This window comes from Oncorhynchus keta, chromosome 14 (assembly GCF_023373465.1).
Source record: "Oncorhynchus keta strain PuntledgeMale-10-30-2019 chromosome 14, Oket_V2, whole genome shotgun sequence".
In the NCBI taxonomy this organism is placed as follows: domain Eukaryota; kingdom Metazoa; phylum Chordata; class Actinopteri; order Salmoniformes; family Salmonidae; genus Oncorhynchus; species Oncorhynchus keta.
This window is the reverse complement of record NC_068434.1, coordinates 66,792,096-66,808,110: the sequence shown is the minus strand read 5'-3', so window position 1 is coordinate 66,808,110 and position 16,015 is coordinate 66,792,096. Positions and strand designations below refer to the sequence as shown.

The following is a 16,015-nucleotide window of genomic DNA, read 5'->3' as shown; positions in this document are numbered from 1 at the left end:
TAGAGAAGAAGAAAAAACACGGCAATTATGTGGGCCATTATACAGTATTTTCTGTAACTGAGCCGCATTCCAATAACATCAAAGTCAAGATCAGATCAGAAAAACAGGTAATGGTAGTGATCCAGCCAGATCCCATTGATGAGGACAGACAGCTGTAATCCAGGCTGGCCGTAAAGTGTCCTGCTGTCTGTGGGAAACATGTTATTAATCAGTAGTAAATGGTTAAGAGACAGTGAACAGCCCAGGGTCAAACCCTCAGTCACACTCAGACGCTTTGATCCCAAAGGGAGTGCATCGATCATCACACAGTCTACAGTACAATACACACAGGAGAACAGCGGAGGCTGCTGAGGGGAGGACGGCTCATAATAATGGTTGGAATTAATGGAATGGCATCACACATGGAAACCATATGTTTTGTACCCAATTTCATGATATCCAATTGGTATTTACAGTCTTGTCCCATCACTGCAACTCTCGTACGGACTCGGGAGAGGCGAAGGTCAAGAGCCATGCGTCCTCCAAAACATGACCCAGCCAAGTCTCACTGCTTCTTGACACTGCTCGCTTAACAGGCGCACCAATGTGTCAGAGGAAACACCGTCCCGCCACAAGGAGTCGCTAGAGCGCAAGGACATCCCGGCCAGCCGAACCCTCCCCTAACCCGGACGACGCTACGTCAATAGTGCGCCGTCTCATGGGTCTTTCAGTCACAGCCGGCTGTGACACAGCCTGGGATCGAACCCAGGTCTGTAGTGACGTCTCAAGCACTGCAATGCAGTACCTTAGATCGCTGCGCCATGCAGTTGGCAGAAACCTTGTGTTTGATACCATTCCACTTATTCCGCTCCAGCCATTCCCAAGAGCCTGTCTTCCCCAAGTAAGGTGTCACCAACCTCCTGTGCTGCAGAGATTCCATAACACAAGGCCTGCCAATGAACGTTACGTACAAAATACTTCTGTAAAGGGCTATTAAGAAATCAGAGCATTTCTTCTTGTAATACTACTCTCTATAGGCTGTGGTGTCTAATCCTTTCCAGACAATTCAAGAAAATTCTCCTGTAGTTCCTAACCATTGCGACAGAGGGCGCCACGGCACTATGGATATTTCTTGAGGGTTGTGCTCCGATCAGTCTGATGCGCTCCAAAACTCGGAGCTAAACTCTCACTTCTATCTTATTTGAACCCAATACACAGCATGGGCTTTGTTTTCCTTTTGCCAAGATGCCTACGGTGTGTTTAGGCTTCATCTTAATTGCAGTATTTATTTGTATTAATACATTTATAACCAATCGTAACCCTTAATTCCCAGTCGTTTATTGAGAAGTTGTTGATCCTTTTATACTCACCTTTTTTGAGAGAGTGGACGGGTGAGGCCAACAGGCCGTTGAGGCTCCCAGCAGCCCCCGCCCCCAGTGCAGACAGGTGCATCTTGGGAGGGGAGAGGATGTGAGGGGCTGTGCTGGGGGAGAAGCGGAAGAGGCTGCTGCTGTAGCTGGGGCGACGGCCCTCCCGGCGGTTACTGTCGATGGCCGCCTGAAGCTCGCCTGGCGAACTTAGACCTTTCCTCTCACACTCAAAAGGATACAGGTACTTCATGTACCTGAATGAGACAAACATTAAGATGGAAGATATGCCATTTAGCAGACCAAAGTGACTTAGTCATGCGTGCATACATGGTCTTCAGATCAGAGTACATACACACACACTATATTTGCAAAAGTATGAGGACACCCCTTCAAATTCGAGAATTCGGCTATTTCAGCCACACTCGTTGCTGACAGGTGTGTAAAATCGAGCACACCGCCATGCAATCTCCATAGACAAACATTGGCAGTAAAATGGCCTTACTGAAGAGCTCAGTGACTTTCAACGTGGCACCGTCATAGGATGCCAAATTTCTTACAAGTCAGTTTGTCTAATTTCTCCCCTGATAGAGCTGCCCAGGTCAACTGAAAGTGCTGTTATTGTGAAGTGGAAACGTCTAGGAGCAACAATGGCTCAGCCGTGAAGTGGTAGGCCACACAAGTTCACAGAAAGAGTGCGTAGCGCTTAAAATCGTCTGTTCCAAAATGCCTTTGGAAGCAACATCAGCACAAGAACGTTGGGAGCTTCATTAAACCAGTTTCCATAGCCGAGCAGCCGCACACAAACCTAAGATTTCCTTGAGCAATGCCAAGCGTCGGCTGGAGTGGTGTAATGCTCGCCGCCAATGGAGCACGCTTCACCATCTGGCAGTCTGAAATCTTGATGCTCCAGCAGACAATGACATTCTAGACAATTCTGTGCTTCCAACATTGTGGCAACAGTTTGGGGAAGGCCCTTTCCTGTTTCAGCATGACAATGCCCCCGTGCACAAACCAGAATTTTTTTGTCGAGATCGGTGTGGAAGAACTTGACTGGCAAGCACAGGGCCCTGACCTCAACCCCATCAAACACCTTTGGGATGGATTCGAACGCCAACTGCAAGCCAGGCCTAATCGCCCAACATCAGTGCCCCACCTCCCTAATGCTCTTGTGGCTGAATGGAAGCAAGTTCCTGCAGCAATGTTCCAACATCTACTGGAAAGCCTTCCCTGAAGAGTGGAGACAGCAAAGGGGGGGACCAACTCCATGTTAATGCTTGTGACTTTGGAATGAGATGTTGGACGAGCAGGTGTTCACATAATTTTGTTGATGCAGTTGCAGAGAGGTCAAATAGCTACCTAACAGAGACCATGGTATGTAACAGCCTGAGTGTGCAGTAGTATTAGCAGCATAGGTATTTTTCCACCTCATAAAAATGTATAAAAGCGAAGCGCATAATGGAGAGAGAGAGAGAGAGAGACTGAGGATCAATACAGAGTGAAGAGCAATATCCATTAGATAAGACCAGTGGACCATTGCTGCTGGAGAGAACAGGCAGGCTGAGTAGGCTAGCATTAAAAATACATAAAGGTTCATTAAGGCTCTCTGGTATACAGGCAGTAGTATAGAGAGCTAAAGCCCTACACAGGGGCTAACAGAATGCAGAGCGCTCGCCCCTCAGTGAAAGCCCACCTCAATTGTTGTGAACTCTGGCCCAAATCACATCACAAAATCTATTGGATCAATGGGCTCCTCACACGTGTGGTGTAATGGATGGAGGATGGAATGCAGGCAGTGAGTGAGTGAGTGAGTGAGTGAGTGAGTGAGTGAGTGAGTGAGTGAGTGAGTGAGTGAGTGAGTGAGTGAGTGAGTGAGAGAGAGAGACTTACTGTGTGCGGAGGGTGAAGGCAGCAGAGGTGATAGAGGTGGGCAGGCTGAGGCCCTTGGTGATCTCTCTCCAGATCTTCTTGTTGATGACCTCTACCAGGCCGCCCTTCTCCGTCACCAGCTTGTAAAGCATGTACAGGTCCAGAACCTGCTTGGCCATGATGGGGATGCGGTTCACTGGAGTCCCTGAAGGTAGAACCACACACATCAATATGGATCCAAATATCCTGTTAAAGTGACATTGCTGAAGGAGCTGGAATGGTGTGGATGAAGAGGTTTGTTGCACATTTTAACAACTTTTTAAAAAAGTGAACATTGTTTAATTTTTTCCTCTGAATATTTTCATAGCACTGTAACATGCTTTGAAAAGTTAATTGTAACAGAAACGGTACGCAATCTTCTATTATTGAAAGTACATTTTCACCCCACATTGTTTGCTGAAACAAATACCCAGATGATATCGTTACTGCTCTCGGTGACAGAGGCCCATAACTCAAAGAGCCGGTTGGATTAGACTGGGAAACGTAAACACAAAGGAATAGAATTGACAAAGAGAACATATTAGCCAAGTTAAGGCAAAGACAGCTGGACCTGGAAAGAGGGTTTTGCAAACAACAAAGTGAACCTGCTCCAGACTTTTGATACACATGCATTACTCTTGTTAACAGCTTATCTGCAGTAAAGCGTGTAGAAAGTGTGTGTGTCGGGGGGGTGAGGGGTGGGGAGGTGTAACCCTGGCCTAGAAAAAAGTGCTACGTGCCACTCTCCAGTCCTGACATGTCGGGGGGGATTGTTGGCCTGCTAATCTTTGGGCGGGGGGGCATGTATAGCCTGGTATAATTAAGCTTATTTAGGGGATTGTGCAGAGTAAATCCACACCCCTCGGCTGTTAGCTGTTGTGCTAGTGCTGCCCGGGGCCTGGTGCAGAGTGGTTGCTGAGTAGAGAGGACGGCCAGGCGGAAGCCAGGCCAGCTTTGTGTCACAGTGGTTAATAGCAGCCAATCCTCCCAGCCTCCGCAGGATGCTAGCAGCTCTAACCTGGAATAAGACCCATTAATGTATTTTTCAAATAGCAATATGATCAGGCCAGGAGAGGAGATAAGCCCTGGTCCTGATTCAAAGTCTCAAGTTAGCAGCAGCCAGTCAGTCCAGTCCTCCGAGGCACAGGTTGTCTTTAATTAAACCATTAGAATCGTTGGCTCTAACTGGAGGACACATGGGCTAGGTTGTGTAAGTGTTGCTAGATAACTCTGGGGCTGGGTGTGGCTGCAGAGGCATAACCTCATCTCATGTCAGAGAGGAACATGTGTTGTCAAACACTGCAAACCCTTATGACTAGGGTTGCACATTTTGGGGAACTTTTCATGGGAATTAACAGGAATAGATGGGAATTAACAGAAATATATGCAAATTAACATGAATACCATTTAAATGTATATGTTTTTTTGCATTGGATATATTTACCATTTCATATGGAGACAGAAACATAAACCTTTTACTTTATCATAAGTAGACATAATTGCAAATTATTAAATCAAACCAATAGAAATAAAAAAATATTTAGTTACGAATTGAACTTCAATTAAATGAGTTGACTTATGGGATAATTTCACTGAACAACAAAAGGGAATATTGAATGATCCCCAATGATCCATCGCATCTCCCCAACACATTTTCAACATGCATCTGTAAAATGATAGTCTACAAACTAAAGCTTCATTTGTCTTCCTCTCAGGCTTCCATGTCTTCTCCCTGGACCTTCTCAATGTCCACCTCTTGAACATCAGACTCTGAGGCCTCATTCTTCACTGTCACTTTCCAACCTTGTTGAGGATGGCTCGTTGTCAGGCTCAAAATGCCTCAACATTTGTCCGGATAGCCACCAATTCTTCAACCCTTGTATTGGTCATCCTGTTGCGTGTGTTCCCAAACAAAGACCACTTGCTCTCTGAGGTGGCTGATGTTGGTGGGATTTGGAGGATGATGGAGCCAACAGGGGAAAGAGCCTTAGATCCACAAAGTCCCTTCCACCAGGTGGCTGATGAGATATGTTGGCACGACTGCCATATCCATCCCAAAGCCCTTGCTTGGAAGTGTACTTCGCCAGACTGCCAAGGACCTTGCCCTCATCCAGGCCAAGGTGGCGAGACACGTTAATGATGACACCATAGGCCTTGTTGATCTCTGCACCAGACAGGATGCTCTTGCCAGCATACTTGGGGTTCAACATGCTTTTTGATGCATTTCAGAACTGCAGTTTCCTCTGCTTGGAGCAACAGTGAAGTGGGCAGGGCAGTACGGATTTCTTCTCTTACATCTGCAAGCAGAGTCTAAACATCAGACAGGATGGCATTGTCTCCCTAAATCCATGCAATGGCTACTGCTATAGGTTTCAGGAGTTTCAGCCTGCTTACCACTCTCTCCCAAAATACATCATGCAGGAGGATCCTCTTGATGGGGCTGTCCATATGAGCAGACTGATATGGCAATTTCTTGGAGAGACTCCTTCCCCTCAAGGAGACTGTCAAACATGATGACAACACCACCCCAATGAGTGGCAGCTTCAATGTGTTGCTCTTATTCTTCTCACTTTGCTTGGTGAGGTAGATTGTGAAGGGTCATCAAGTTATAGCAGCAAACCTAACCATTTCCATGGCTCTCTTGTAGAGTGTATCCATTGTTTTCAGTGCCATGATGTCCTTGAGGAGCAGATTTAATGAATGAGCAGCACAGCCAATGGGTGTGATGTGAGGGTAGGACTCCTTCACTTTAGACCAAGCAGCCGTCATGTTCGCAGCATTGTCTGTCACCAGTCCAAATACTTTCTGTGGTCCAAGGTCATTGATGACTGCCTTCAGCTCATCTGCAATGTAGAGACCGGTGTGTCTGTTGTCCCTTGTGTCTGTGCTCTTGTAGAATACTGGTTGAGGGGTGAAGATGTGGTTAATTATTCCTTGCCCACGAACATTCGACTACCGATCAGTAGATGATTGCAATACAGTCTGCTTTCTCTATGATTTGCTTGACCTGCACTTGAACACTGCATCCAGCAAATGAGTAGATAAAGCATGTCTGGTTGGAGGGGTGTATGTTGGGCGAAGAACATTCAGAAATCTCTTCCAATACACATTGCCTGTGAGCAGAGATTAACCAGTTGCATACACAGCTCGAGCAAGACATCAGCATCAGACATCAGCATTTCTCTGACTACGTTCCTCCATTGAGTCTAAAAAACTTCTGATTCCAGGAGAACCATGAGCTGTTGCTATCGATAAGGTGTCTGATTCATCATTTTCACTTCGAATGGAAGTAGAGGGACTTTTATCAGAGGTTGCGTGTTGTGAGCGCTGAGGGAACTTTATGCACTTGGTCAGATGATTCTGCATCTTTGTTACATTCTTCACATATGATTTGGCACAGTATTCGCAAATGTACAGAGCTTTTCCTTCTACATTAGCTGCAGTGAAATGTATCCACACATCAGATAGTGCCTGTGGCATTTTCCTGTAAAGATTAGAAAAGAGTAAAAAAACAAATACAATTCCATGTACAGATAAATAGTTAAGCAGTTAGATTAAACAACTCCTTTGTAAGATAAATGTTTTAAAATTAAACATGTATGGAAACAGGTGAATTAACACTTCTCAGTTAGCAGGCTCAAGCAAGCTAAAACCCCACATGGTAGCAAAAACTAACTAGCATAAAATATTTTAACACACTTTGCTGAAGGCTACTATTTACTAGTTAACAAAAAATCATATGTCATAAAATATATTCACCCCACCCAGTATTGAAATCAAAACTTACGAGAAAGCATGTAGTCCTTGGCTCAGACAGTGTAGTATTGTGGGCTCAATAGCACCTCATTAGTGTGGAGGATCTTGAGAATCAGCTGTACAGTACATGTGATGGAAGAATGCACTGTGCATGCAGAGGGTTGCAATTCCATTGAATTGGGGATAGTTTAACCAAAATATGCCACAAGACCTAGAATTGCCTTATGTGTATCCCACAAAAAAAGTTTCACTGTTATAAGCTAACTTTTTTGATGAATTTAAGCAAAATTCCCTAAATTCCCAGGCTTAACTTCCCATGGAACATTTCCAGGAAAATTCCTTGAAATTTACCAAAACGTTTCTGAATCTTTGCAACCCTACTTACGACTAAAGCCTATATACAGTAGGCCATCAACTAAGCCAGCGGTAACTACAGCTAGCTAAGCTAGGAAATCAAAATCCACTACACCTACGAGACAGTGGGAATAGTCTCAGCTTTTCCCGGAATTCAACATTCTGATCTCTGGAGACAATTAACAGACTCCGAAACAGATGACACCTTTGCCAAAATATTTAATTTTTTTTATTTTTACATTTTACCTTTATTTTACTAGGCAAGTCAGTTGACAATTTGTTCTTATCTATAGTACTGTAGTAGTAGTATTGAGTAGTAATAAATAAAACAAGTCTGAAAGGAGAAACAGACATTTCACAAAACTAGGGTACAATATACACATAATATGAACTTTAGATTGTCCATGGCCGCTAGGACATATCAGTTTCCTGTAAGATTGAGGAAGTGCCAACAGCCCACTAATGTGTCTGGAGTCCTGTCTCTCTGTGTGGTGGATGAGATGACATCAGGCAGGATGTTTGATTAGCACAGAGAGCATGGTGTCACTACCACCAGCCACCAGAGAGAGAGGCTGGGTAGAGGGTAGATAGAACAGGAGGCAGTAGCCCAGCCCGACCCAGCGCTTCCAGAACATACAGCCTATCAAAAGCAGAAGGAATGTGGTGTAAAAGGCCAGCCTGAGCCCTGGTCAGGCCACAGTTATTTAATGCAGCGCTGCAAGGACATCAACCTGCATCAAACAATTAGTACAACTGCAGGGGTCAGAGGTTGGCCTGGGGTTATTGATGTCTGAATTAAAGTGCAGGTCAGCAAGAAGCCGTTTTCATACACAGCCAGCCGTATGTCCCCCTGGACAATGAGGCCAGAACAGATAAGCACAATAGACCTGACCTGCACTGACAACCCAGCATTTAGGCTTTAATTCACATCAATGCCTCTATTCCATTCCAGCGAACTAATATCAATGTTAGGAATAGGAGCATCAGGAAGCGATGTAGAGAAGTGTTTTTTTTGCAAGAATCGGTATTTTAATTTAGACAATAGATTTTTTTCCTCTGAAGCAGATATTCTGCCTGCGTAAACAAAATACAAACGCTACAATAAACCTAACGCTACAATAAACCTAACGATAAACCTACCGCTACGATAAACCTACCGCTACGATAAACCTACCGCTACGATAAACCTACCGCTACGATAAACCTACCGCTACAATAAACCTACCGCTACAATAAACCTACCGCTACAATAAACCTACCGCTACAATAAACCTACCGCTACAATAAACCTACCGCTACAATAAACCTACCGCTACAATAAACCTACCGCTACAATAAACCTACCGCTACAATAAACCTACCGCTACAATCAACCAGATCTGGGTCCAGGCTAGTTAAACAACAGTAAGTATGCATGGCCGATACCAGACAGATGTGTAACTTCTGTAGCTCAGTTGGTAGAGCATGGCGCTTGTAACGCCAGGGTAGTGGGTTCGATTCCCGGGACCACCCATACGTAGAATGTATGCACACATGACTGTAAGTCGCTTTGGATAAAAGCGTCTGCTAAATGGCATATATTATTATTATTATAAACCTACCGCTACAATAAACCTACCGCTACAATAAACCTACCGCTACAATAAACCTACCGCTACAATAAACCTACCGCTACAATAAACCTACCGCTACAATAAACCTACCGCTACAATAAACCTACCGCTACAATAAACCTACCGCTACAATCAACCAGATCTGGGTCCAGGCTAGTTAAACAACAGTAAGTATGCATGGCCGATACCAGACAGATGTGTAACTTCTGTAGCTCAGTTGGTAGAGCATGGCGCTTGTAACGCCAGGGTAGTGGGTTTGATTCCCGGGACCACCCATACGTAGAATGTATGCACACATGACTGTAAGTCGCTTTGGATAAAAGCGTCTGCTAAATGGCATATATTATTATTATTATAAACCTAACGCTACAATAAACCTAACGCTACAATAAACCTAACGCTACAATAAACCTAACGCTACTATAAACCTACCGCTACAATAAACCTACCGCTACAATAAACCTACCGCTACAATAAACCTACCGCTACAATAAACCTACCGCAACAATAAACCTACCGCTACAATAAACCTACCGCTACAATAAACCTACCGCTACAATAAACCTACCGCTACAATAAACCTACCGCTACAATAAACCTAACGCTACAATAAACCTAACGCAACAATAAACCTACCGCAACAATAAACCTACGCTACAATAAACCTACCGCTACAATAAACCTAACGCTACAATAAACCTACCGCTACAATAAACCTACCGCTACAATAAACCTACCGCTACAATAAACCTAACGCAACAATAAACCTAACGCAACAATAAACCTAACGCAACAATAAACCTACCGCAACAATAAACCTAACGCTACAATAAACCTAACGCAACAATAAACCTACCGCTACAATAAACCTACCGCTACAATAAACCTACCGCAACAATAAACCTGACGCTACAATAAACCTGACGCTACAATAAACCTAACGCTACAATAAACCTAACGCTACAATAAACCTAACGCTACAATAAACCTAACGCAACAATAAACCTAACGCTACAATAAACCTAACGCTACAATAAACCTAACGCAACAATAAACCTAACGCTACAATAAACCTAACGCTACAATAAACCTAACGCAACAATAAACCTAACGCTACAATAAACCTAACGCTACAATAAACCTAACGCAACAATAAACCTAACGCAACAATAAACCTAACGCAACAATAAACCTACCGCAACAATAAACCTACCGCTACAATAAACCTAACGCAACAATAAACCTACCGCTACAATAAACCTACCGCTACAATAAACCTACCGCTACAATAAACCTACCGCTACAATAAACCTACCGCTACAATAAACCTACCGCTACAATAAACCTACCGCTACAATAAACCTACCGCTACAATAAACCTACCTCTACAATAAACCTAACGCTACAATAAGCCTAACGCAAATGAACACGTTTCAACAGGATCTGCTGAAATGTGAGCAAACTGCAACAACCCATTTATGAAAATGATTAAATTACGTAATTAACCAAAGCCCCTTCAGCTGGACTGGAGGAGATAGAGAAACATTAGTGAGAACTAACAACCCACCAGTCTTTGGTGATAAAACATCTGCTCCAGCTCTTTTGGGCCTGTGGGCACAATCACTTTAAACACGTTTTAATATGGGAATCACCACCCCAGAGTCAGTCGATGTAGAAATGAGTAGCAGAGCAGCGTAGCCATGATAGCAGGCCACATATTGAACAGCTGAAGCATTAGCTCATGCTAGCGTTAATGTAGGCCACTATTGGCTGCTTTCTCTCAAAGGGCAGCAGGGATTTGTCCACTGCAGCACCGAAACGATTTGTAATTGGCTACAGGCTTCACCTCCCATCATCCTTTGCCCTGGACTGATTTCCCCCCTGGGACAGGGCCATCAGGAGGCGAATGATTAATGGCTGTAGAGGTCAGAGGTCATGGTGGTGGGAAGTGCTGTGGTGGTGAAGGCTCCCTGAGCCACTCCCTAACTCCTTCCTCCATTCGCAGTACTTCCAGTGTTCAGACAGGGCCAGAGCCCAACAGAGAGAGGCCCATAGTGGCAGGAAGGGCTAGGGAGGCAGCCACCTCTCACCCCACTGGGAGGGAGTTACAGTACAGTAATTGAGGCATTATTGTCAGTAGTGGGCACAGCCCAGCTTAGAAGACACTACGCTGGATAGAGAACAAGATCAAAAAGAGGGAGACCAGCCTACTCCAGTCTGAACCAGTCAGTTAGCGAGTCACTGTTCCAGGGGAGAAAACAGAACATTTAAAAAACACCAATGAGACTGGTGTTGAAGCATCCCTTTGCCACATGATAAGTATAACCCCCTTCCCCCTGCACCATCCACACTGCCCCCTACAGTTCCAAGGACGCAATCCATCTCCATGTGACAAAAAACTAAAAGGTCATTACATGATGATCCCTGCCCATTTTTTTTTTGTAAACCAGCTGTCTGCATTAAATAATTATATAATAAATAAATGAACTGGCTCTTATGACGGCATCGTAAATTAAATATTGCTGATTTCACATTACTCCCATTCCAGCTGACAGGGGCTGGGGAGAGGAGACAGGAAATGCATTTTTTTACAGAATGTGCTGCCACGAGGTGTGGGATTTCATTACCATGCACCTCTTTGGAGTGAGGGAAGAGGGAAAGAGGAAGGAAAGAGTGGATGGAGAGAGAGGTGAGAAAGAGAGAGAAACAAGGGCAAGCAGGAGCGCATTTATAAGCCCATCATTATCTAAAGGATATATCGCTTTCTGTGGACCTCCCTCCCCCTTTCTCTATATACACCCCCCCAAGCTCAGAGAGGGAAGGAGCGGATGAGGTGGATGGGATAGCAGACGAGGGAAAAGACTGCCACGTGGATAAAGACTGGATTACTGCTATAAGGTGTCAGCCAGAACACAAATGGCCTCTGCCTCATGTCAGTGTCGTCGCCCCCCCCCCCAAACCCCTTTGGATCCACCACCAGCAACATCCCAGATTAGACCAAACAAGGGCCTGCAGCTCCCCACCACTGTTCTGCCCCTCTGTCTCAGACCCACTACAGTCTACAAGCAGCCCTTACTGCTCCTACTGAGTGTTTAGTTTACCCAGGGACCCAAGGCCATTTGGTTTACATGAGCCTGGTATTGTCAGGGCCTGCTATGCTGGAGCAGTGTTTGTTTGATTTTTAATGCTGGGCCGAGGGACATAGAAGGTAAAGTCCAACGACGGTATGGAATTCTTCAGCTATCTTTAGTCTGGGGAGAGCCATTCATATGCATCACATGACTGACCAATTCATATCAAGTGGTACGGAATATGTATGTGGACACACAGCAGCCAAACAGCCCTCCTATCTATAGCGAGAGTTAAGATGACCCCCTATATATGTAGGAGGCCAATAACACCAGGCAGGCGGGGATATAAAAGCACAGCTGGTGCCGGCCAGGCCCCGGGGGAGGAGGGGGTAGTGTCTCATGACAAACCGTGACACAGAAATCTCACAACAAACATTTGAAGAGTAAATTGCAAAGAGACCTTCCATTATATGTTAAACTCAATACACAACATGTCAATCACTAGATTGAAGCCTGGGTAACGAGAGCCTTTTTTTATTTATAGGAAAAATCCTTTGATACAGTCTTGTCAATGATAAAGGAACAACAGCAACAACTCACGGAGTAGACCGTGATCTGGCTGCAGTCCAAAATGGGGACGGTAATCTCTCTCTCTCATTGGGAACGATTAGCTCAGTAAGATGATCAGCGATAAAAGGGGTGAGAGAAGGAGCAAAAGAGAGGGAGAAAGAAAGATTAAAAAGAGAGAGAAACATGACTCTCTCTCTCGGGTCATAAAGATGGGTCACCTGGTGAATTGGGGGAGGGGGATTGAAAGGGTGGAATGTGGATAACGCGAAAAGTGAGACAGCCACTTCAACTGTAACCCAAATCCCTTTGGTCCCTCGAGGCCGGGGTCTGGCTTGGACTACTGGCTGACTTGACTCTAATCATCAGTCCATCAGATAAAGAGGTGATCAAACCATAACCTACACTTTTACATTTGTATTCAGTTTCGGTAGTCTAATATAACCAAATTGCGCTGGTGGGTAAATGTATTTTTTTAAGCAAAAATTGGCTTGGTGTCGAAATTTGACATGTTGAACACATTTGACGGCTTTTCGATCTCCACTGTGCTTCTACGTTTACTCTCCCCGACAAAGTATAAAACGTCATCATTCTCGCCTGAGGTAATAAGAACTGGGCTGCTGCAGTGACCACAGAGGTGGCCAACTAGAACAGGGCTGGTTTAGAGGGTAGGTAGGGGACAGAAACCTCTCCCCCCACCGGCAGGAGGACCATTGACAGGGTCTCAGTGGACCTCTGCGCCCCCCCCCTCCCCCACTCTTCTCTTTGTAACACAGATAACTGCTCTAATCAATGGACACCCAGATTGATAGATAAAGCCATCAGCTGGCGAGCCAATTTGGACCTCAGCAAGAGGTGATCAATACAGGAGCATCAGCTGCTGTGGACTGGGGATAGCATAGGGTGTGGAGGAGAGAAAACCAGGTACTCCTCACAACTCAATACAAAACCCTCTATGGTAACTGCTGATAGTTTCATTCCAGCTCAAGGTTCCAGTCTCCATACATGGACCATATGGGCTGACATTGTAACCTAGAGAAAGCAATAAAAAGTAGAAGGTCTAGGATCGATACTGTAGCACTGACTGTGTGCGTAAATTAGTACACCAGGCTCTTATGAGACATCCTTCGTCCACCGACAGTACAGACATATGTCATTCTTTGTTTCTCTTGGAAACCCAATGTGTACCCGTACATTACCGAAACGTATGTAACAGTACTATATAAACCATACTGTATGTCAGCGCCGGGCTATTGTGCTGGTGAAGATCTCCATCGGGGGCCATTAACTATCTCCATCACTGGATGGACAGGACAAAGAGAGAACTATAGAGATGTTACATTAACATTACAACATTCAGATTGAAACCTTGTCAAATAGAGAAGGGAATTGTCACAGCTCTATTCATTCTGTTTCTGTCTGCATCATTTACATCACTAAATACATCCCACAACCAAGTGGATTGATTCAGGAAAGGGGGGGGAGAGAGAAAGACACACAAAAAAAAGGGCGGGCCCCTGATGGTACCGAAACTAAACAAATAAGATAGAGTAGATTCCCATCGAGCTAACATCAGGAAAAACGCAATTTCCTATGGTTTTGAAGTGGGGGAAAAAAGAGGACTGATGGGTCTGCCTGTGGATGAGCCTGCATCTAAATACGGCTTTGTAATTTAGGCGGGCGAGGTTTTAAAATTACCCAAGACAATCTCAGACCTCTAACATATCAACATGTTGACCACATCTTTGATCAAAGAGAGAAATATCTGCAGCTAAGAATACTTGTCGGCATCTGTCTACATTCTAGAAGGCATTTATTATAAAGCAGTGGCTCTGACTGCGCTGGGCTGGGGTTGGCCCTGCGGTTCCCACTCTTTCCTCCCTCAGGAGACCAATCTACTCAGTCAGCCCATCCCCAGCTCCTGCCTGGACCAGCCCCAGACCCAAGTTGCGTCTCAAATAGCACCATATTCCCCATGTATTGCACAACTTTTAACCTCACTAGGGTACATAGGGTACGTGGGATGCTAGCCCCACCTGGCCAACATCCAGTGAAATTGCAGAGCGCCAAATTCAAAAACAGAAATACTCATTATTAAAATACATAAAACATACAAGTGTTATACATCGGTTTAAAGATTAACTTCTTGTTAATCCAACCACGGTGTCAGATTTAAAAAAGGCTTTACAGCAAAAGCATAATATGCGATTATCTGAGAACAGCGCCCAGCAGACAAATCATTACAAACAGTTACCAGCCAAGTAGAGGAGTTACACAAATCAGAAATAGCGATAAAATGAATCACTTACCTTTGATGATCTTCATATGGTTGCACTCACAAGACTCCCATTTACTCAATACTTTTTGTTTTGTTCGACAAAATCCCCCTTTATATCCAAAAACCTCTGTTTTGTTCACACGTTTTGTTTAGTAATCCACAGGCTCATACACAGTCACAATAGGCAGACGAAAAATCCAATGGTATCCGTAAAGTTCGTAGAATTATAATCAATTATATTTCAACCGGACAATAACGTCGTCAATATAAAAGGTAAACAAGAAAGGCGTGCTCTCAGTCGCACGCATGGAAAAGCTCTGGGACACTGTAGGGTCCACTCATTCAGAGTGGTCTTACTCTCTCATTTTTCAGAACACAAGCCTGAAACAATTTCTAAAGACTGTTGACATCTAGTGGAAGCCATAGGAAGTGCAATTTGAGTCCTATGTCAATGGATAATGTAATGGCATTCAATAGAAAACTACAAACATAAAAAAATCCCACTTCCTGGATGGATTTTTCTCAGGTTTTCAAATCAGTTCTGTTATACTCACAGACATTATTTTAACAGTTTTGGAAACTTTAGTGTTTTTTATTCAAATCTACCAATTATATGCATATGCTAGCTTCTGGGCCTGAGTAGCAGGCAGTTTACTTTGGGCACGCTTTTCATCCATAGGTGAAAATAGTGCCCCCTACCCTAGTGAAGTTAACCAGGGCACAGGTCAAAAGTAGTGCTCATGGGGCTTGGTTTAAAAGTTGCAAACTATATAGGGAATAGGGTGCTGTTTGGGACACACACCCAGTGTCTTCCCCAGTGACGGATCGCTCATTTCCAGGGGGAATGAAAGACTGTGGCCTTGTTTCCACACATGCAGGCCTGATGCCTCCCTTCACTCCACTCCCCCTCTGATGCCTCTGTAGTTGTGGCACCCTCTCCCCCTCCCCTTTCCCTGTGCCTCCCCTGTCTGTTGGTTACCTTAATCCCTCATGCCCCCCTCCCTCACAGTCCAGACACGTGGCAGTCTTTCCCTCGTCTGCTGTCCATCAGTGTTCCCCCTATCAAAAAGGCAGCCCCCCCCCAGTTTTAGGGGCTCATTAATCATTCTCTGTAGGACAGGA

General features: G+C 44.6%; 1 protein-coding gene across 6 annotated transcripts in view; it reads right to left on the bottom strand.

The window, feature by feature from the left end:
- LOC118393824 (AT-rich interactive domain-containing protein 3B-like) overlaps positions 1–16,015 on the bottom strand; it is a 74,014-nt gene that overhangs the window by 5,399 nt on the left and 52,600 nt on the right. For all 6 annotated transcript variants that reach the window (XR_004827622.2, XM_035786937.2, XM_035786938.2 and 3 more), the window contains exons 5-6: positions 3,237–3,420; positions 1,350–1,603 (exon numbers count right to left, since the gene is read on the bottom strand). Coding sequence is in view for 5 of the 6 variants with exons in the window: in XM_035786937.2 (XP_035642830.2) it covers positions 1,350–1,603; positions 3,237–3,420 (438 nt within the window). In the remaining variant the exon portion in view is untranslated. The remainder of the gene's footprint in view (positions 1–1,349; positions 1,604–3,236; positions 3,421–16,015) is intronic.